This window comes from Corvus hawaiiensis, chromosome 7, assembly GCF_020740725.1.
Source record: "Corvus hawaiiensis isolate bCorHaw1 chromosome 7, bCorHaw1.pri.cur, whole genome shotgun sequence".
Taxonomy (NCBI): Eukaryota; Metazoa; Chordata; class Aves; order Passeriformes; family Corvidae; genus Corvus; species Corvus hawaiiensis.
Window position 1 is genome coordinate 18,206,776 of NC_063219.1, and position 24,126 is coordinate 18,230,901.

A 24,126-nucleotide genomic window follows, 5' to 3' on the forward strand; every position below is an offset into this window, starting at 1 on the left:
GAGCTCCATCACAATGCTCTCCCCTTCCCCTACAGTTCCCTCCCAGAAAAACACATATGAGCAAACACATACACTCATTAAAAATGAGTTACAACTTGAAGTAAATCACATCCAGATTGCAGTTTCTGAGATCAGAGGCAAGAATGAAATTACTTATGCCAAGACTCAAATAGTTCACAATTTATGTCCCCACATGAGGAACACTATTTTCAGATGGCACAGACCAGGCTTCATTTGAAGAAGATATATTCATGATTAGTTTTTAATAAAGAACGAGCCATTCCAAGCCATCTCTTATTCAGCAGCACTTCTAAAGGCACTCACACAATACTGTTAGGAAGGAAGAGTGAAATGCGTTTTCTGTTTTCATTTTCATGTTATTTCATGAGCATACAATGGACAGCATGTGATGACAACTGAAGAGTTACCCTCTACTTTATTGCAGGAACACATTTTAAAATTAAAACCCATGAACAAATCTACAGAATAATTCAGTTTTCATATCAAACAGCTGCAGTCCCTTTAACTGAAATAGTGTGTCTAAGGTTATAAATGAAAACTGTTCAGTATCATTGCTTGAGTGACAGATTAAATTCCTAATCCAGTTATGGTAATGGCCACATGTGTAGTTTAACATAAATTAAGATCTTAATTATATTTGTGACTATTTTAAACAAAATAACAAATTCCTCTGTACCTGTGAATGTAATTTATAGCAAAGCCACGTTCATTCTCCAAAACAATCTATTTTATACTGCATCATGGCACTGCTCTAATGGTATAATGTAATTCTTGTTGTAGAATGTGGAAAGAGTGGATTCACTGGTAGCACAGAGGTTTTGAAGATAAATGAAGATTCTATTCATTCAGAGGTAATTTCATCTTAGAACTACATGAAAGATGTTTCACTCACAAACAGTACCTGTACAGCTTGGGATTTAAGCATGTTTTCAGCAACAACACTATGCTGCTAGATTGATTATGTTGATACTGCATTTCTCATCATGAAGAATTCCAGCTTTTATTTCTTTAAAAAAAAGGGATTGGCAGATTTTCATTTCAGTACCAAGCCTTTGTTTAAGACTCAGCAACAAGTTCAAATTTCTGCTAATGTTTTGTCTAGAGAAAAACCAAACCACAATTCATACACACACACACACAGAGAAAAAAATCACAAATCTGTCAAGGGCAATTAATCATGTATGATTTACACATTCATTTGATTACTTGTTGAAGTAAATAACCAATTGGTCTGTGTAACACAATTTTAAATTGCCCAAACTTCATTCTGTCATTCAGGACTAAGAACAGACAATTCTAAAAGCATTTGCCTGGAATATATTAAGACCACTTACAAGGACATCAACTGCACAAGCAATTAATACATATCGTAACAAAATGAGCTGCAGGCTCTCTAATCTCAGGACAGCTGTCAGAATTTCCAGAATTTTGAATATTTTAGACAGCCAATTTTGAGCAAGACTATGAGACTACCTGCATAAAGATTCCAGAAGAACCTGTAATAAAAGAGGCAGTCTCAACATCCACATTCCTCTTCCTGACAAGTTGGAACAGTGCAAGAGATGCTTTGAGCTGCCATTTGAGGCAAGAGGCCTGGCAGAGTGCAGCTGTATTAACCCCCTCCCTCCTACTCAGCCACACTACTTGCACCCAGGCACTAAACAAAATGGCTTTACCTGCACCAGGCATCAATAAGGAGACAGAGCCTGGACAGGCCCTCTGCTTCAGACTGAAATACACTCTCATACAGTAGTTCAGTTTTAATCTACTTCAAACTCCATTTTTCCCTCCTTGAAGTTGTGGTGTTGTTTTGTTATTGAGATGTATTTGTGTATTGGGTTTGGTGGCTTTTTTTACTGAGCTAAGCCTGATTAGCAGGAATGCCGTATAATGGTAGCTGCACAATAAATACATGGACAATGGTTTTAACCATGAGTCATGTTACCCAGGAGGTGTGTTTTCATTAACCTTGATGGGAAGAGGGATGAGTGTCTCACAAGAACAGAGCCTTCATTCTGTTACAATCTCTTTCCAATAGCTGGATAATCATTACTGATTATTTTCCCTTGATTTTAATTCATTTGCAGTGAAAATAAAATTTCTTTCAATATCAAGGCTTTGCAGCCCGAGATCAAGTGGACTTGGCTCTATAACACACTACTTCAAGTTAACAAACAAGGAGTGCAAATACCAAGATGTACCAGAGATAATGCACTTGCTCACTTGATGTTGTATTTTCAGAAAATACAAAGAATCTGAACCCAGTAAAAGACAAAGAAATTGCTAAATTAGTCTGTTTCCAAAATAAACAATGAGCAGAAAATGAATTAAAAAACAAACAAACAAAAATAAACAACCCTACCAGAATCAACAGAGAAGTTCCACAAGATGAGAAGGATTTTTGTGTTTGGTTGGTTTTTAACTACTGAAGGCACCAGCACAGTTACTTAGCAATTCCCAGAAGACTGTCACCCCTTCTCTCATCTGACGTGTAGCTATTACATGTAGATTTTATTGCACAATGAGAAGTTGTAAGCCCAATCATTATTAAAACAGCAAGACTCAACCAGCTTCCTATATTCAACCTGCAGCCCTCTCTACTCATTAATTACATCTGCAGTAAGAGTATCTTGCTCTGCTGTCTGCTTCATCTGCTCCATTGACAAGAAGTACGTGAAATGCTTTCCGTGTTGCAGGGTTGGCAACTTCAAAACAGCGGAGTTTTACTCTGACTAATTACTTACTGTAGCACTGGATTGTATCCATTATTTTATGTGTAGATACCAGCATGTACCTCCCTCTGAGACCTATCTGAGAGCAGCTTTACAAAGAGGGGCTACAAGGAGATTTTATAAAATACCTGAAAGACTGGCTGCAGCACATTCCAAGCCTTGCTGTTAGCCGTGTCTCTTAAAGATTTGATGGTGGCTGATTCCACAAGTTCTTTTGACTCAAATTTCTGATGTTTTCACCACATGGAAGTTCAACAAGGACAAACAAGCTGTGTACCTGCTCTGGCAAAATTCATGTGCCAAATCAGTAACAGGGGGAAAAAGAGTAATAGTAGTAGGAAAAAAGTCCCAGGTACCAGCTCCTGTTTCTCCTCCTATCCCTCATTCCCAAACTTTCCTTTGAGAAAGACACACACCCCCCAACTCCCACTACCCCCTTAAAAAAAAAATCCAATAAACAGACAGGCTCTCATCAAAATAAAAAGCAAATTCTGAAAGAGAGGATCTTGGCAATTTCCTTATGCAAAACATGCTGATGTATTTAAACCCCTCTGATCACTACATATCCTAGTACCATTTCACAATGGATACAGATACCAAGAATAGTTATTCTTTGACAGTCACAACCATGTTACACAGATTCTTAAAAATCAGTACAAATCCCCAATACAGAATTGTTCTATAAAGTTTAAGATCAGATATCTACCAGAGCCATATTTATAGTCATGGCTACTATCAGCTGTCCAGCTAGAGAATATTGAAGAAAAACAAGCATTTTTAATATATTATAGTTAATTTATCATCTAAGTGACATGTGTAGGATAACAATGTACTACAAACAGTAAAGAAAAATGATGCATTAGAAAAGGAAATTTTAGGGTTATTTTGTTGGTGAGTTGGGGGGGGGGGTTGTGTTTTAAATACAAGCCACACATACATGTATAGTTAGACGAGAAGAAAATTCATGAGCACCCCCAAAAATACAGTTGCTGGGGTAAAAAGGAACACTGAGATCAAGTAAGCAACAGACAAAATTATTTGCATTATGGGAAGCACAACATAAAACATACTACTCAAACAAATAAACACTGCCCCATTTATTAGGCATATCAGAGATGATTCCTCTTTCCAACAAAGGATAAAGCTATCTTCTTGCTGTGATCAAATTTACTCTTAGAGGTATCTCCTAGAGTGCCAGACTGGAAGGAAAAAAGTTGAGATCCTGGAACTACCATGATCAAAGGATCCCTACCTTTTTACCAGTAACATCAGTTACAATCTCCAAGTGTCCCATTTTTGGTAAATGAGATGTGATCTCTTTGGACAGCCCTCGAAGACTGCTTGCTCAAGCTTCTCTGAGCTAGACCACACACAAAAAGCAAGAAGCAGGAGAAAGTGCAACTCCCTGCTAAGGAAAGCAGCCACAAACTTGCTTTGAAGATCAAGAACCTTATAGACATCCGGCTCCCCACCACTCTGACAGCCAGGCCATCACTACTAATGGGGAAAACATCCCCTTGAGATTTGGGGTTACTGAACCTAACAGGTTAATGGAGATTACATGGACTTCACAGCCACAGAGGTGCTATTAAGTCAATTAGAGGTGCAAGTTTGTCAATTATATGGACTATTTCTAAAAACCACATTGGAGCCTGTACACATGATGAAACTGAAAAAAAACCTACCAGAAACATAGAAAGAGGTGATTCTCACAGCATGAAGCAAATATGCCTGGAGTCTGGGGCAGTATTAGCTATGAGAATTAAATAACTGGCAAACATCATGCAAGATGTTACAAGACAAACATGCATAACGAGTGACAAATGGTATGAACCATGCACAGTCCCCAGAGTATGTAGGCAAGCAGATACTGAACACAGACCAATATAAATAGGAACACAAGGAGTGGCACTCTACATAGGACTTTCAAAATCCTCAAATCCTTTAGGCTCTGGCACTTCAATGACAATGTAAAGCAAATCAGATGCAGGAAGTAAGTAATTGATTTTGGCAGAAATAATTCTTAAATTAATATTTTAGCAAAATATAGTTACTTTAGATAGGTAGTAATTTAAAAAATAAACTTGAACTAACATCTTTAGTTTAGAAAATATTATATTTTACCTGAACAGCAAGGGAAGATGCATTATCAGAAAGCAAAATCTGTTCCTCTGTTGAAAGAAAAAAAAAGAAGAAAAAAATAAACCACACAATTACAAAAAAACAGTGCCCATTTAGCTACTGACCTGTAACTGTAAACCATTCTGGGTTGCATTTCTTATGCATAAAACAAGGAGCACATATATAATTATTATGCAGCTGGACTAGAAAATCTATGATATGAATATTAAAACACAGGAAAAAAAAATACCAGAATTTTTCTCCTGCAAATGCAATTGCACTTATCATATATTACCACCAATGTTCAATAAAAAATACTACAAGAAAAAAAAAATAAATGCCTGACTTTTATGCCAATTACTCTCCTTCTAATCAAAGTTAAATAAAACTGCATCTTCATACTTCCTCTGGCTAAAAAGTATTCAGAAACCTATAAAAGCAGCTTGCAGCTAATATTGCACACTGTGTCTAGGTCTGTCACACAAAAGAAAGATGACAAGTTCACTGCAATAAAAATTCCATGCTTAGAAGACTAGAGCTGCTACCTATTAGTCTTCATTACTTTGCAGTCTTCTGACAACTGTAGCAGGCTGCTGAGCCCCAAATGGGGGCCATAATGTGATCTGATGATATATGAAGAGCTGCTAAAGGGAGAGTGAACCATCCTAGCCTATACATTTTAACAGTTCCTTTTTACTGAGAGCCCACTTTACCACAAGACTTCAAAAATCTGCTGCCTCAGCTATTGGTGCAGTAAATCTGCCAACTGTGCCTGCAACCACATCATTTTACACTGGCTACAGCAGCCAATATAATGAGTCAATAATAAACCAAGGACCTTATAGGCCATGAATAGCTAGTTTATACTGGCAGATGCAAGCATAACTAAAACCTCTGACCAAACAAAAAACACAAAGGACTATTTTAACAGTTTCTGTGCTTCCTTGCAGTTAATTATCTTAGTGCATATTTAATGTGTTTTCTAAAAATAAAGTAATTCTTAATTGCCAAAACCAGTGTACCCACCCTTCAGTTGCTGATACAATGCAGCATTTTCAGGCCAAGGCTCTGCGGCTGTGGAAAGAGAAGAAATTAATTAAGCAAGCTGAATGCCAATGTACTTGCAAATGTTAACTGAACACAAATGTTACCCAGAGCAAGAATTTAGACTGCAAAGATGCTGATGCAATATTTAACCTGCCCTAAAAATGTCCCACTGTCACTCTCTTCTCCTGTACTTCTCTCCTGCTCACAGAGGGACATAACAGAGATGAAAGTCCTAGAATGTAATGTTGCAAGAAGAGATAAAAGGGCATGTCGGAACTCTGCCCACCAAGATGACTAGAGCTGCCTATTGCTGTAAGTTATGTACTGCTCAACCCTAAAATGGGAATGTCAATATGCATTCAAAAAACTGAATCATCAGTTCAAAACAGTTGAGCAGTTGTTAAAAAAAATGTGGCAAGGAAATAAAAGACAATCACATCCTCCAGTTGAGAACCATTGCATGTAATCAATCATAACACCATTCGAATATAAGAGAAGGCAAAAATAATAATCAGTACCAATTTACTGTTAATGGTAGCATTAAGGTAACAGTTCATCACATTGTTTTGTATTCATTACATTCCTTGTTAATGTCTGATTAAAAATCTATTTTTAAATATCAGTTCAAACTTGCATTCTACCCAAAATAGCTATTTGTACGCAAAATTTATGCTCTAATCATGTAAATTATTTTTTAAAGCAATTATATCTATAAATAGCTATGTGTGGATCAAGCATAAATATGTCACTTAAGTAAGGCTTTGCATCTTTGCCTTTAGAACCCGAACTAAAAAAATGCACAGTTTTCTAACTATCATTCCTTTTGGATACTCATGAAGTATTAACTTTTATGGAAGTCACACAGAATGTAAAGCTTAAAACACTGTACACAGTTTTGTGAAGGTCACTGCCTCTAACATTAAGGCACAGAGCCTATCAGAGTTATACTAGTATGGGCATGAGAAAGCAACTAATCACATTTAAGTGCCATGAAAAAATGTTTGATATTTTATCGTAGCAGCTATTGGTTTTACACCCCTTCACTAAAGTTTTGCCCTGGAGTGAAAATTCTTGAGGTGGAAGTACATTTACATCTTTAAATAAAAAGAGACTAAGAGAGTGTCTGCAGTACTACAATCTTGTGCTGGTTTGGCCAAATTTAGAAATATATCCTCTGAGAGGAGGCAGGTCACCACCCCTCCCCCACTAGGTTCAGGGAAAAATAAATTTTCCCCAAAGGAAAGTGAAAGAGATAAAAACTATTCATTTAACAAACACACTGGAAAAGGAAAATAATGCTAAATAATAAAATCTCTCACTGCGGAGAAAAAAACCTGGGAAAGTGTTCGAGTCCTCCCTTTGGTCTCCTCGGAGCTGGGGCTTGGCCCAGGGCCAGGCCCTCTGTGCCCGGTGGAAAGTCCTCCCAATGTGCTCTGATATTGAAGCAGTCCAGTGGAAAAGGGAGAAAATCCAAAATTCCAGGGAAGGAAAAAAATTCAACTCTTAGTCTCTCTCCGGAGAAAAAGAAACTGAACAACTGGCCAAAAACTGACCTGGGGGCAGCAAGATGGGTGCTTCCTTGCTCCCCTGCCACAGCTGGGAAAAAAAAAAGCCGCTACCTCCGTGTGACCTTGAACAAGATGCAAACTGCTTCGAAAAAGTTTTGCTCAGTTTTTCCTTCCCCCTCTCTGTCTCAGTTTAGGGGCATAGAAAGGCACAAGAATTAATTTCTGGGCATAGGGCAGCAATATGGGATACACATCATAAAGTCACCCCAAGACAAACCTTAACCATTTAAAATAATTTATCTAATATACATTTCTTCAAGTCCACTGAAGTCTTGCAGGAGCAAATGGAATGAGGAAATTAAGAATGTTACTACTATATTTTAGCAAACTTATCAGTTCTGGACTCTGAGATACTTGTAGAAGTAAGTAAGTGACAAAGTTAAAATGATCTTGTAAATGCTCCAGCCAAACAGTGAAAACATCCTTCTTACAGGCCCAAAATGGGACAGAGAGCTTCAATTGCATGGGCCCATTCCTACTGAAACTTTTTGCCTGATCCTCTTCTGACTGAAATGTCAGATTTATAACTAATTCTTGGATTTCAGCCCAAACTGGAAGTTGCCTATTTTTTACACAAGAACATGGCTGAAATACTTCTGGACCAAAAAAATCAAGCAAACTTTCCATTTTCCAACAAAAGAACTAGGTACTTTTCAAGAAATTCAGATTCTAATTCCAGTCTGATTTTGGCTCTAGGCTATATGCAGCCATGGAGATATAGAGATATAATATACACACACACACCCCCCCAGCTTCTTGCCACACAGAATCCAAAACTACACTGCTGCTAAGGCATGCCATATCCATGCTACAAACTAAAATACAAGTGGAATATTGTTTGTATCTTGTTTGCCCTTTTCAGCTTAAATCTTACTTCCACAATCTACTCACATACATATTTTCATGAACCATATCTGCTGACCCTAATTTTATTAGTCATTATACTAAGTCTTTATCCCACAGTCCTAGTACACAAGAGCAGACACCCAACTTGAGGGAAGGAAAGGACAAGGGTAGTTTAAAGCTTTTGTGTTCACTCATTCATAGTTGAGTTGTGTAATAATATATGGTTTTGACAAGTAAATGAAACAAGGACAAACAGCCAAATTAAAATCTCCTTCATTATGTGTACACCTTAAACTCCAAACTTGAGCAGTTGTAAAAAAATTAATGAATACACCCTGCACCTGGCACCTGACAGTCCCAGAGAGAGGTCACAATTCTGACCATGCTTGGATGAGGTAGACACATGCTCACAAGCCTTGAACCAAAGGCTTCAGTTCTTTGCATGCAAAGCAGATCAAAGGTAACTGATTTCATTATTGCTATACAGACTGGATTTTTAAATTATCAGTTTCACATTAAGATTCACATGTTATTATCCATAGCCATAGAAAGTAAACAAACTCTGCAGTATGAATTCCGAATTGCATGCAGATCGTGTTCAGCAATACCAGAGGTACAAATACCTGTGCAATACTCTGGAAATCAAATAATTAAGTACCCATTCACTATCTGTCCCATACCTTACAATTTCTACTCATTCTCTCTCTTCCAAGATGTCTAGAGTATGAAACATTTTTTTCTGATGAAGCAAGAAGTTTAAATATACACTGCTACATAGGAGGTCCAGGTTCGTAAGGTACAAGCTAAATTCAAGTATGAGCTCCCATGCTGCCTCTGATTAGTTACAAGGTGAAAACATGCAGCTAAGGGAGACCAGAGAGCTGCTGGGGAAGAGAGGAGGAGGAATCACTGAGGAGTTGTCACATGCCTCCACAAGAGGAGAAAGTGTGTAACATCTTTAATGTGCGGCAATGACTCTTGCCTTATGAATGTAGGTGAAGACATAATTTGTAGAATAATAGGCACTAATATTACACGCTGCTTCAGTTCTGTCATATTTCCAATCCATCAAGTTGATTAATGCTATAATAACTCCTCACAAACTTATCATTTGTGCACTAATGAAGTCAAATCCAGTTTATCCTTTGGCAACTATAATCTTCTGGTCTGTAGATGTTCATTTCTCTCCTAACCACGGCTACTGTGGCACTCAGTATATAAAGAGAAAATTAACAAATGTGATGTCAATTCAGCTTCAGAAGCTTTCAACATTTATGTGTTAGATCCTACGCAACAGACATTTTTATCATTAGTTGCTCACAGGATGAAATAACTGCCTGGAAGCATGCCTTACAGGAACAGCTTCTCTATATTTCTTAAGAATAAGGAACTATTTGGTTCTTCCTTCTGCCCCCATAATCAGAGGAATTACTATTGTGTGGTTTTCAATGGGTCTGTCTCTCAGGCTTGCAGTCTTTAGTAAAAATTGTTTTCCCACCCTACCAAAACTTTTCCCATGGTTAACAAATTCAAATATTTAGTCTTTCATGTGGATTGTCTGCTGTTCACGACAATCAAATCTCATACTATTGTCTTTCCCTACTTCTCCTCTACCACACTACTTGTTGATTAAAACAATAATGCCAGTTATAAGAAACAGCCTATGGGAAACAATCTGTGGGATTATTCCCCCTCCCGCACCCTCCCTCCCCCCACCCATTAACATTGTCTGAAAAGGGCATGAGTTCACAAGTAAGAGGGAAATGAGAATTAAAAAGACATGGACACAGAAAGCATCACTACATAAGCCTTGTTATCCTGGGTGATGAGAACTCAGCAGACACAGCACCCCAACAACTGGGGAAGTTAAACAGCAATCAAACCTACACCAAATCTTCTTTGGTTTTGTGGATAACTAAAAATGCATGAAAATTTCACTAAGCTCAATGTATTTGTTAGTCTAATTGTTTTACTTATTAACAGTTTAGCATAGAAAATGCTGAAGATTTCAAAGTGGTAATAGGGTTCTTAGTGTCAAATTAGAAGAAAATTCTGTGAACTGGTATGTTGCATGTTCCCAGTGGAGTTTTAAGTACTCAGGTTTGTAACTATTGAAACAGATTCCTAACTCTTCACCTGTCATATCAGAAAATGACTTAGAAAAAACATAAGTTTTGCTCCTTAAAAAAACTTCCAAAACACAGAATGAATCATGACAGTCACATCAAATTCTTTGCCACTAAAACTGTATAGCATTAGGTGCACTTTTCAGATTTTGTGGTGAAATGTTTTACTTGAGCAACATTAAGACCAGAGATTGACATTCAAACAACAATTTGATTCCAATGTTTCCAGATGTTTCTGACTGACATTTCAATAAGGCTTTATCAACCCAAATACTTTTGGGACAGTAAGAGAAAAGAATGCATACATGCTGTAAGAAGACATACTCAAGAGCACTGGACTCCACTATCAGCAGGGGATCAGCAGCTCACCTGAGACCTACACATCTCAGCTCCAACTAAAGCTCTCAAAACAGGATATACTACACTTGCACATTGGTGAATTTTAATTCAAAGAATGAGAGGCTGCACTAACATTCCCCCAGTGAAGTCTTTCCAAGAAGAAGCACCACATTTCCAAGATGCTCTGCAGTGCCTCAGCCCCACCAACTCTTTGTCTGGGCTGTTCAGAATCTATTTATGAGTGCATAGAACTCGATTACAACTTCTACACTCCAAATTACTGGGAAACTTCATCCTGTCTCAGTGCTGCCGGGATGTATGGGGGAAACAGACATTTTTATCCACCTTCCCCAAGCAGCTTGATGATGATGAAAGAGATGTAACGAAATAAATGGTTTACAGTTATGCCTTTAATCCTCTTACTTAAAAAATAAGACTCTGACTGTGAAAATGAGAAGACACAAAATACTTTGCATATTAAATTGTGGAATATGCTAAACAACAATTTAGCCACTTCAGTTGGTCTAGTATGAATAGCCAGTTTCAGCAGTAGGGTAGGCAGTGCGATTTGCCCCATAGTCTGCCACTAATTTAGCTTGCTGGCAAGCTGTGGCATTCTCGAATACCAGCCACAGACAAAAGCCAGAGACCTCTAGATCCAGGCATCAAGATGTTCCCTCCTGCATGGGAAATTAAGTCATCAACAACTTAAAAGTTTTTGTAGGAAAACACTCAACTTGAAATTAGGCTGTTCCCAGCTCTCAGCAATACCATAGAATTCTGTTGGGACAAGAATATTTTTGGAAGGCAATGAAGATAGAAATAATATTCTGTTATAGAACTAGCCTATGCCTAATAAGAATCAAGGCTAAAGAATGAATACCAAATGTTATTATCTCATCGATTATTTCGCACTTACTATACAGTGAGAAGTAAATCAAGATAATGTCTGCCCCTAATCTCCTCTAAACTAAAATTTACTAAATTCTCAGTTTGCCATCAATTTTTTGTTTGATATCTTCTGTTTTTGTAAATGCAGTACTCAGCAGACTAACAATCTTGTCCATGCAGTTCACTGTGTGCTGTTGTGTAGGTGAGGCTAGGACCTGGCCTGGGAATATTTGACCTTCTTTGATAGAGCCATTTCATGAAATGTTATGAAGCTTTTATGGATCAGATAAAAATAAAGACCACTCCTTCTCCAAAATCACCACATTTGCATGGATCAGTTTCCTTTTTGTTATCATCTTCTTAAACACTTTGATATTAAACTTACATAAAAAAAGAGGAAAGCTAAAAACATCTGTATTTACCAGTCTGGTTCACACGGCATTAAAGGCCTACTACAAGAGGCAAGATATCATCTATTAAAAACAAGCAAACAAAAATACTTGGCATTAATCTGAATCACTGTATTGCAGTATTGCAGTATTACAGCTGGAGAGATTAATTTATGCATTATTTTCACATAGTTTCCTTTAGCATCTCCCTAGGTACAAATTTGATTAAAATATAATGAGGATTCTCAAAACTGCTTTTTCACAAGAGTAAACACTAAAAAGAAATTCAGTCTTACATCCGGGCAACATCCATATCCAACAACATTACTTACTAGTCTCTAAATGCCATGAAGCAAACATCACAACAATCAGCAGGGAAAGTACCCTTTTTGGTTTCCTAAGACTGGTGATATGGTGGGGACCTGCTGCTCAATACCAAAGAATCACAGAATATTCTGAGTTGGAAGGGACCACAATGTCCTAAATGTAGCTACCAAAAGAAAAGCACATGGAAAGCTATTCCCCAGAACTGCAGAAGGAAGGAGGATTACAAGACACTTGATGTTAAAATGCATCAAAAAAGAAGCAGTTCATACTCTTTTTAATACAAATCGGTATTTTCAAGTAGGAATACATTGTTTAAAAAGAAAATGCCAGGAACTGATGTGTTTCTTGTATCCAGGAAATAAGTGGAGGGGTACATTTTGACTAATACAGTGAAGCTGCAGCCACTTTGGAACCAAAGCAGTTAAATGTCTACATCTCATACATTAAGAGTGATCAATAAAGGAAGTATGAGAAAGTTGTGAATTAGCTTCCTTAAGACCCACCAGTTCAACCTACCCACACGGAGTACACATCAATTTCATGTAATTGCCTGATCCTGTAAACTAACAAGGGCCAAGAAAAAATGAAAGCATCAGCAACTCCCTGGCTGTGCTGACAAAAGACCAAAATATGTTTCATAGTGCCTTGCCAAATGAAAACCAACTTTCACACTCTTTAAACACTATGCATTAAATCATGTATCAAATAATTACATCATTTGCTTAAATCTGTCCCTGGCCTCCTCTGCAGAGCTATTACAATCCAGATAAAACATGACCATTCAGTAATTATCGATTGAGCAGACAGTCAATGTAAAGACTCAATCTCAGCAGCAATTCTCAAACTTGAGTTTCCTGTAGCTGTACCACTATGAGAGTCAGGATGTGACATTACTGCAGCAGCCATTTACCATGACATAATCTACTTCTTCACCCTCCAAGAGAGCTATTAATTGCATGTATTTAAGGATAATTCTGTTACTGTCTTTGAGTTACACATCTGTGGCTCAACCCTCCAGGGTGCTTAGCACTCTTGCTGCTTGGGCAGGCCACAGGAGGGAGATCCTGTGAGGAGACGAGGCCAAAAAAATCTCAACAAAATCAAATCCATAAATAAAAGTTGTTCCTAAATCAACATCTGGATTTCTTCAGAAAAATCAGAGAGTGTGCCAGCTAAATGATCTCAAAAGATTTATTTATAAAGTCCTGACAAGCTGGAGTTATTTTACTTATTTCCGATATTCAGCTCCATCTCAAAGAAGCACTGTAATTCTTAAAATTAGCTTTTTATAGATCTCTAAATCAATCCCCTCCCTTTGTGCTACTTAACTCCCTTGCTTCTCTTTGGCCCTGACCCAAGAAATCAAACTTCAAGCACAGGAGCTGTGAAGAGGACAGTGGAGGCATGATATTAATTAATGCCTTACTGAACTGGGACATTTCTTAGCCATGATATCTATATTTGTATACTTTAAATCAGCCCTTTGAAAGCTCTCCTAGATTAGGACCCCTCTTTTCTGTGATAGTCTGAACTCCTCCTCCCCCCTAAGGATGTCTGGCAGGCAGTCTGACCACCACTTCTGTGAAGTGCCCCAAGGAGTTCCCTGCTTTCTCATCCACAGCACCCCTGCTCTGATCCATAACAAAGATCCAACGCATCTGTCTCACCAGACAGGACATCAGTATCCCATACCTGCTCCAAAAGCTGCTTCCCACACACACAATTCCTGCTCACCCAGCCCTGGCCCCTCTGGCTTTTCATTAAGGCTCCCCTTCACTGTCTCATTCCCTATCCTGCCCACAGCCCTAAGCACAGCAGCACCAGTCGTGCAAAGGTGCAAGATGAGCTGAGATGTCTAGGCAGGAGAGCTCTGCAGGGTAGAAATGCAGACAGTTAGCACTGCTGCAGTCAGGCAGCCAAGTGCTGCTAGCAAGTGGGAAGATGCTGCTTTAGGGCTCAGAGCCTTTAAGTCACCCCAAACCAGATCATGGTATTTGCCGTAGCACCTCTTACGCTCTCCCTCACTTCTGGGAAACACTGCAGACTCCCTGCTTCAAAACCTGCAAACATTCACCCTGTTCTCTTAATCATACCCTCACAGTCTTCCTCATTTCTTTTCCAAGGCTTTCAGTGAGAACACTCTGATGCATCCAAAGTTTCTCCAACATGGCAATCAAATGCAAAAAGAAACACACGTGCAATTGAACTTTGAAAGTTCTTGCTAGGACTACAAACATTGCATTGCCTTCACTGTCATCATACCACAGCTAAAAGGCAGAACTGTTAAAAAGTCCCATCTCTCAGCATGTCTACTTTCCAATTCAGTATGTACAAACCAATTTTTTTGGTTGAGCTCTCATCCTACCCAATGAGACTTTTCCTGCATTCTTTGCAGCATCATTGGAATTTTTTCCTTTGATGTTTCCAATTCTTCCTGAGCATTTCATGCGTTTTATTACTACATATAACTTCTTCCAGCCTGTACTAGAACGTCCATGTTCATGTGATAGCTATGTCATCTTCTCAATAACTGAAGACTAGAATTTAAAGGTAATAACAAATTTGAGAGCATGGTGTGTACTTTCTCTCTGTCCTTGCCATGGCTTGCATGCAGCTGCAGTTTCTCACTCACTTTCAAAACAGACAGCTGAAAACACCCAGCAGTGTAGCAACATGTAATGCCTGTTCAACTAGAGCAAAGAACAGCAACCAAGCACTTTCATTTATTCTTGTTTCAAAAAAAAAGTGACTCACCTGGTCCAAACCTACAGGAACAGACCAGGTTAATTCCTGAGGACAGTCAGAGAACAGAGCATCCGAGGACCAGAGAGAAAAAAAGAGTGAGAAAGAGAAGAAAAATCTGGTTCCTCTCCAAAGTCATTCTCATGATTTGCTATTTTTTTCTATGACCTATTGAGCTGAGGCTCCTAAAGAGCACTCTCATTCAAACCACTTGTCATGGTTTCATCAGCCAATGAAAGTTTACTTGAAATTCAAACTGGACAATATCAAAATAGGTGCTACTTTTGGTTTACCAATTTTGTTACCACTATTTCTAGAGCAATCTCATTTCTGGAATGAGAAGACATCACTTTAGCAGAAAACATGTAACAATAAAATTATGATTAGAGAAAGACTGCTTAGTCTTAACAGAGACAGAAACAATTATAGAAGCATGCTCTATTATAAACTGTAATTATGCTGCTGCTTAAAAACAAGAAATAACAATATTTCAAAATGAAATATGTACTCTACTCCCATAATTGTGAAAGCAATGTTTTCCCTGACCTAAAAAAAAGATGGGATAAGCAATCCACTCAAAGGATTGGTCCACCTCAAGCCATGAAACATGTCTGAGCATAAACTGGCAGGAGAAACATAAGAAACTTCCTTACTGAAACTGAACAAGAGTTAAAAAGGATTCCTTCCAGCTTGATTACCAAACGAAAAGCACACATGTAAAAAACACTGTAAGATAAAATCATGTAGCCTGACAAATTTGGTATTTTCAAATAAACTAAAATTTTTCATTACAAGAACCTCTGCAGCAGGCTTTAACAGTCTCTGCTGCCAACAACCTATTTTAAGCAAGAATAACTATTTTTTTCATCTTACACATGGAGGAAGCACTAACACTTACCTATGCGCAATCTGATGTACAAAATGCGTACTCAGTTTAAATACCATGTCTTCATGTGTGGGAACAATTTAGGTGGTGAGGTTTTGTTCCCTATGAATTTGTTCTCAGCCAAATTGAAGCTTGTGTCAATACATAAAACATGCATGTCAAAGATTTATTTGGACTCTGGCATGTCACACTGGAGGTAGACTCACTATGAACGTAAAATACCTAAAGGTAGAAGGGTATCTGCTTTTTACACTGGATTTATTTCCCTTAGTATTAAAAACAGCCTAAGACCCTTGGACATCACAGCAATACACAGAAGTTGTTTTCCAGAGATCACAGGACAAACAACAATATTATTTTCTCTCCTTTGATCACTGACCTAAAACTAATGTATTTTGGGGGAAAAAAAAAATAAAGCATAGAGTAATTTAGTGATCAATTAAATATATTTTCAATAATCTTTTAGAGATTATTTGAGCAGTTAGCTTCTCCAAACTACTAGTTAGAAAGATTAATGTTGTAGACCACTTGAAAGCTGGCACTCTAATTCTTCTTACAGTATAAACACTCATTTCCTATCCTGTTAATATGTGATTGATGCTGAGCTACTCTAAATAAATCCTCTACCATATTATTCAATTAATATTTTCTACAGTTTAGAAACGGATGATTTAAACCGTGATGCTTCTTTTTCATGAATGCTTGCAATTCATGAAGCTATGGAAATATTTGTTTATTATTCCTTGAGACATAGTATCAACCTCTTTATATTTCTGAATGGCTGAACGCCACTAACGCAAGCATTACACTCCATGCAGGTGATTCAGTCATCACTCTGTATTTAATCATTAATGCATTAGAGCAGCAGGCTGTGCCCAGCACGTTCAGGTGAATGCATGTTGCTCAGAGAGGCTGCTGAATTACTGCAGCACTGCAAGTAGGGTGAGAACTGATGGGCACAGAAGTTGGAAGACACTTCTGGGATGTCCAGGGTAAGCTGCAGCAGATTGCCCATCCCCACTCTCCTCCAAGGGTGGAGACTCCACAACTGCACTGAGCAACCTGCTCCAATGTTAAATCATCCTCACACTGAAAAAAGTTTTTCTTACATTCAGATGGTGTTTTCTGTGTTTCAGTTTGTGCTGAGACAGTGAACAGGCACATCAGAAGTGAATGTACAAGGCACAGGCAAGGTGAAGACAGGTAGTACTTTAAAAAGAATATTCAAATACATCCACGAAAAGTTGGTGTGTAAAAGAAAATTACGATCCCCTTCTCCACTAAAAGCCTCCCCTCAGCTTTTAGAACATTTCTAGAAAACAAATTATGTTGACTTGATTGTCTTAAACACTTGTATGTAAGGACTCGTGCATTATAGCTGTTACATGTTAAGAACAGCAGCAGCTTGTTGCAACTGCTACGACAAAGTGACATCTTCATGAATAGGACCCCCAACAAAAAGCCAATGAAATTTCATTTTTAGGAACGTGGAAAAAATTCTCATTCACAACCACAGATATGGGATAAGATGATATTAAAACAATAGCATCTTAGTCAATAGTCACTGTATTTTTTCCTTGCAGATACACCATTTTTCTTCCTCACAAATATTCCTAGATTTGGGGGATATTTACATCTTCTTAGTACCAGAATGAACACTCCCTCTGTCTGTGTTAACATCTCAGGAAATCCAGATGTGTGGTGGGTATTTGCCAAGATCCTGGTTAACTTTCTTTTAATTTGAAAAATCTTTCATATGAACAAATTGAGTGATTTTACCATTACTTACTTCCAGTCTAGACCTGGTGCTTAATACAGACAAGCTAGAAATGTCATGACCCACTGGAAAAGGTATCTTTTATTTTTAAGGCAGATAACTTCTTTTGAAACTGATTTGCTTTTGGGAAAGCAAAGACAAAGTAATAATTTTGTTTTATAGAATGTTTCAGTGGACAGGTCTTAAACTATTTGTACTGTAGCTTGAGAAACAGTAAGTAGCTGCATATCCTGAAGAAGTACAAGATTAATAAAATAAGCACCAACCATTTCCATTCTGCAGAAATGGAGGAGTACTGATGGTATTTTTATGTTAGATGCTTACATATTACTTTACCTATAAAAACAAAGTGAGCATTATTTAACCTGTGACTGACAGGTAAAAGACCAAGTACTACTGCTTTTAAGCTTACTAAACCAGAGGAGGGTCCAGAAGTACTTGAGCAGCTCTGATGCCCTCAAAGCACCACCTTAACAGTAAAATTGTTAACACATGAGTCTGAGACTAGTATAAGCAGCATGATGCAACAACCCCAAAGAGCAGGTAAGAATTTCTCCAGGAACACAAGAACACTTCAGCACAGAAGGGAAAAGCCAGTTGTTGCAAAACTTTGTCTTCTTATTTCCCATTCTTCAAATATGTATTTTCTTTATTCTATACTTAATTTGGATCTCTCATTGTATTCCACAACAATTTGCTTGTTTAGCAAGAAGCTGTGAAACAACAGCTTTTGAATGAGAGCAATGTACATATATACATATAGTATAGAGTTTGTATTTGTAATTCCAGAAAAAATAAGTATTAGCAAGTTGTCTCTCTAAAATATTCAAAAAGGTTACAGAGCACAGATCAAGATCTACTCATGTATGTGATTATCCTTGTCTTTCACAACATGAATACACTAAAGAGATCATAAAGTAAGTAAATAGCATGAAGCAATGTTGATCATGACAGTATTCTCCATATCCCAAGGATGCAGGGTTCTGGCCCTCAGAACATAAGCATGGCTTGTGCTAACATCTATGTATTAGCAACTGCCAACTCAAGAGGCCAGCACAACTTTCAAGCTTGTCTATGGGTACCTCTACAGACCTAGATTAAAGATCCACTACCTTCACATGACCGACAAGTCAGGGTATATTCATAATAGAGAATTCAAATCAGATTCCTATATTGAGGCCTCTACTGACTGGAAGAAGACACAGCTCCTGGCACAAAACTCCAGCTTCCTCCTCAACAGGTCAGTATTAATCAACATGCTGTTCCCTTGCAGTATTGTTTGGGAGCTTGTGTAGCAGCAAAAAATCAAGAACAGGGAGTAAAAAGAACGGAGAAATTGACCAAAGCACTTATTTTAAGCATGCAACACACTGTGTTTTGAACTTCCTAGCCAGGCATTATCTAAGGCTCATGTTTTGACTTTTTCCTCAAGAGCATATTATTGTAATTTTTTGCTAAATAACTCCAGTGACGCACACTTCTGTTATATCTCAAGGTCATGTCCGGTTTAGACGGCGCAGCTGCAGCGGCTCACAGGAGCACTAACAGGTAGCAAAGGTCCCGTCACGCTTCCGAGGCTCCCCGCGAGGACACGGCACGCACCCGTGGGCACGGGCAGGGCAGCACGCCGCACCGAGCTCTCCCACACAGCGGGGCTCAACGCCAGCTGCGAGAATTATAAACGTGACGTGGTTTTTTGGATCACGGAAGAACGTTAAGTCGTTTCAAAGAAAGAAAAGTTATTAAATCAAAGTAACGATGCGCCCCGGGACAGCCGGGGTTAGGGAGCCCACAGCGGAGCGGACCTGGCGGCCGCGCACGGCTGTGCTCGGTGCGAAGCCGTGCGGGGTGACCTGTCCCTGTCCTCCGGGGCCGGCCTCCGTACGGCACCGCCGCCCGCCCTCAGCCAACCACAGCCCCCTCCCCGCGGCGCCCCCGCCCCATCCCGAGGGGTCACCCCAGGGTCTGAGGCCGCGGCAGTTCGGCGGCGCTGCCGCCGCCGCCGCCCTCACGCCGCGGCCCGGAGCGCGGCCCCGCGGCCCGCCCGCCCCCGCCCCTCACCGGCCAGCTGAGTCACGAAGGCCTCGGCCACCAGCGACATGTCGCGGAGGGAGGGCGGGCGGACCGAGGGCACGCACAGGAACTGGGCGCCGCGCCCCCGGCGGGCCAGCGACTGCATCCGGGGCCGGGGCGGGGCCCCGCGGCTGCACCGGGGCTGCCGGGCGTGGGCGCGGAGCGGTGCTGTGCGGGGCCGGGAATCTCCGAGCACCCCGGCCTGGGAGCGACAGTCCCCTCCGTTATCCCAGCCTGAGGGCAAACCCCCGGGAACTCCCAGCGCGGCACTGCCTGCTCGGCCTCTGCGCCCTTAGCTTGGGCACAGGGACACAAGGAAACAGAACAACGAAATGCCTCCCGAAGCGTCTGGGGCAATAGGTTAGAACTAAAGGGTACAGCTGCCTTTTTCTTCATCCCTAGTTGGGAGTCTTAATTCCAGAAGACAAACTCTGCTTTTTGGAATGTACACCTTGCCTTTAAGCAACCATTAATTTCTTGGTCTTAATTCTATCACATAAAGACTATTTAGGTGTTGGAAAATGCTATAAAATTACATACTCAGTATGTTGATTGCAGAGAAGATAAAGGATATGTGAATTACTTGTTCCATTATCCTGCAGTGCCTCTTATTCCTCATTTCTTTAGCCACACTTTAGTAAGAATATCTCATTTTATCAAGTATGACTGACTTTACCGTGAAGGACAGATAGCACAACATTTCAGTCCTGTAAAATCTTAAATATTTTACGTACAGAAGACGTGGGATGTATAAATGTATTAATGTTTGTAAAGTATGTGAAACTCCTCTGGTGACACTTACTACTGAATCATTCTTCATATGAATACATTGAATATATTTTTCCCATAATAGTGGAAGCATGCTATTAGAGCAGTAGCAAAAGCAGAAGAGCCAGTGAATGCATTGGAACAATGGACTGAGGACTTAAAACAGTGATGTGGAAGAGAACTGAACTGATTATTTTTAAATGCTGATGAAAGCTCCATTTCTAATTACAGCTGTAAGTTGAATAGCATTGAAATTACAGAAACTCTGAGCAGTCTTGAGAAGCTGAGTGGCTTTGTATTAAGAGATTGCAAGAGTCTAAATTAAGCTGGTTTGTGCTCTTTGGGTCTTTTCATCACCAGCAGTACTTAGAAGGCTAAAAACACAAGCCATGAGGCAAAAGACTGAGCTTAAACTAGGGATAAACTAGGTCAAATCCATATATTAGCACCCAATTAAAAAAGAATGTTTCTCTGTAGAGCTCAGTTTGATACAAAGAAGTCATCTGCAGAAATGGAGGTGGATGATGCAAACTAAATTAGGGAACAAAAATCAGGAAGTAATCTAGCAAGTATGAACAAATAAATATCAACAGAAATCTGCTGCCAGATCCAAACAGTTAGCCAAAACAGGAGGAAAACTGAGTGATGCTCAGACCATGCCTCCAACAAGTGGCAGAACACAGACGCTCAGGCTTCTGTCTCTGGGACAGGAGATTGGGGCAGTACTTTTGTCTCTGCATTCCCTGTCCTCCTCCCTGCTCCCACTAAAAGGACTGTTTCAGCAGAGTACCTTGTAGGAAATCCTCCAGGGAGATCTCCAGTGACAATAGATAGGAGCAATGAAACTGACTGCATCCCCACCTTCAATTTATTCAATACACCTCTCTCCTCCCTCAGCTTTTCGAGGAAATGCATCATTCTTGTAAGCCTGGCTTCCTGCAGGGTCTGTATGTGAATTGTTTCTTCAGATGGCCTCACCATTAACAAATTTCTTTCTGGTAATTCTTGCTCCATGCCATGGAAAGCTCCCTAGCTTCCATAGATTGTAAAGGCTTCACAGCAGATCTCAGGGTGCTGGTCCCTCTGATTTGAATGCAGAGAAGGATGCACTTCTGGATAGGATTTCAAGGGAAACTAAAAGCAGAATTGCACTGTCCCCTGGGCTTTGCATTTCAGAAGGTCAGCCCTTGATGAGGGGTGCTTACACGGGCACACCAAAAAGGTAGAGCTCAGTTTTCTCATAGCCCATCTCTCCACATGGGCTGCCTTTACCATGTAAGGTGTTAATTCCTAGGGTTAAACTGTCCACGGGTGAAGCAGGGCTAGGACACATATACAAGCATTCCACTTTAAATAGAATGGAACTTGAATAGGATTAATATGCCGCCTAGGAAAAAGCAACTGTTCTTATTAGTTCCCATAATATTATTTAGACAACTTTTAACATCTCTGGTTCTCTGTTAATATTTTATAAAACCTATGGCTAACAACAGTGCATACCTTTACCTGCATTACGAGTCCTTTGCAGATACAATTGTTAGGAATATTTTGCAAAAGGAATTGTGAGATGGCAATGAAAGACTTTTGGTCTTGTGCATTTTTTCAAGCTCTTTGCTTTGTAACGCTATTGCTGGCCATTCAAATTATAGTCTAGCTAGCCATATATATGACAGTAGATAAGATTAAACAAATCACCAGAAAATTAAGGCATTTAACTTAGTTTCTCCAAAACTGAGAACACTGCTAGGTGTCACACACAGTTCTCGAGTTTATGAAGCACATTATGGGCTAAGTCCAGTTTAAGGTGGATACAAGAGTATTGTATCACCCCAACACTGATAGCAAATATTCCTCTTCAGAGCACTGTTGAGGTGGTAGAGGACACTGCAGAGTTGATCTGTGTTGCAGTATAACCTTTCTTCATCACAAGACAACAAGCTGGGGCCACATGCTGCTCGACAGACCTCATCAGAGCGCTTTCTCAGCACACAACTGGGGACATCTGCCCAAAACACTGCTCTGCATTTCTGTGGAGCAGGTCTCTAACAATTCAGGCCTTTCCAAGACACAGGAGGAGTGCTGACAGTCACAGATTCAATTAGCAACGGTTCTGTCAAGGAGAACTGTGCAGAAATTTTGTTTATGGGTGAAATGTCTGAAGGCTGCTTGTGTGGTACGGCTGGAGTTTTGAGGAAAGGCCAAGCAGTAAAGAGACACGGGGGGAAAAGCCAGCACTGAAATGCCTTCTCCTTGCCTGGCCCACAGCCAGGCTACCCCTCTGGTGTAACTTAGGGCATCCTGGGGGCTGCTCAGCATTATGCTGCCTGTCAGTGTCTTTAAAGAGCTATTATGGCTGCTGGAAATCTCTACAATAAAGGAAGACTTGAGTAAGTCCTTCCCTGCCAACACATCCAGTGCCAGGCAGCAGCAGGAGGGTGTTTCTAGCATGACTTCATGCCAGAGGTTCTCTGTACACTAAACAGTCTGGCAAAGTACACAGACCAACAGAAACAGATTAATCTGGACTAGTATGATCAAATGGATCTCATAAAGCATTTAGTGTACTTTTAAGGCAAGTGTTTGCCTATCAGCCGTTTCATGCAATCCACTGTTCAGTATGAGGAATGGTGCCAAAACTACTCAAGCATGAGCCAAGTTGCAAATTTTTCAGTTACACGCACGGTCCTCTGAGTTTACTAAGGAGATACCATTTTATATGGAACCTGAATTCAAAATTGAGGCCAAACTCACCTCTGTAGCTCCAATGCACTTCCTTGGGAAGTTGGCATGAATGTTTTGTGGTAGTGTCCATGATGGAGTAAGAAATAATGTTGGGTTTATGACAGTTCAGGTGTACCTTACAATAGATTTTCATTCTAATAAAATGAATTGCATGCCACTGACAGTATTCCCTTATTTTCATAATCAGGTAGGCTCAAAAGGGTCTAATTGTTGTGTAAACAAGATAAGATATGATTTCTAGGAACATCCATCTATAAAAATGCGATAGTCAGAGTATTAACATTAACCACTTTGCATGTAAGGAAGATCTGCATACTTAATTGACGAACAAAATAATGCTGATGCATTTCCAGCAACCTACATGAAGATAGAAAGTGTTTATTAGAGTTTTAAGAGATATAAGAATAGCATTTCTGAAAGAAAATAGGGAATCTCAAACTGTATGAAAGCCATTCGATTAATCATTTTCATCTCCTTTTCTCAGCTCCTTTTCTGCCTTCTTTTATTCAGCAGGGTCAGATTTTCAGGGATGCCAGGTCTACTTTAGCACATCTGTCATCCCTGCAGCTGCACTGAGTGGACATCAAAGCAGCTGTGCAGAAACCCAAACTTCACTATTTTATTCACTGGAGGTGTTACCAGCCCCCAGGCTCTTGCATATCCCTGTCATTCCCAGCAGCTGCTGAGGAAGCTTGCTCTGTGCTCTGAAATACCCAATATCTCGAAGTCAG

At 39.7% G+C, this 24,126-nt stretch overlaps 1 protein-coding gene across 2 annotated transcripts in view; it reads right to left on the minus strand.

Moving 5' to 3' along the window:
- Positions 1-20,006, minus strand: part of MTX2 (metaxin 2) — a 33,883-nt gene extending 13,877 nt beyond the window's left edge. The window contains exons 1-4 of one of the 2 annotated variants that reach the window (XM_048309648.1): positions 19,874-20,006; positions 15,162-15,197; positions 5,901-5,948; positions 4,878-4,924 (exon numbers count right to left, since the gene is read on the minus strand). In XM_048309648.1, the coding sequence (XP_048165605.1) occupies positions 4,878-4,924; positions 5,901-5,948; positions 15,162-15,197; positions 19,874-19,991 (249 nt within the window). In that variant the 5' untranslated portion in view covers positions 19,992-20,006. The remainder of the gene's footprint in view (positions 1-4,877; positions 4,925-5,900; positions 5,949-15,161; positions 15,198-19,873) is intronic. The other variant, XM_048309649.1, reaches the window with a different exon arrangement.
- Between the last annotated feature and the right edge of the window lie 4,120 nt (positions 20,007-24,126).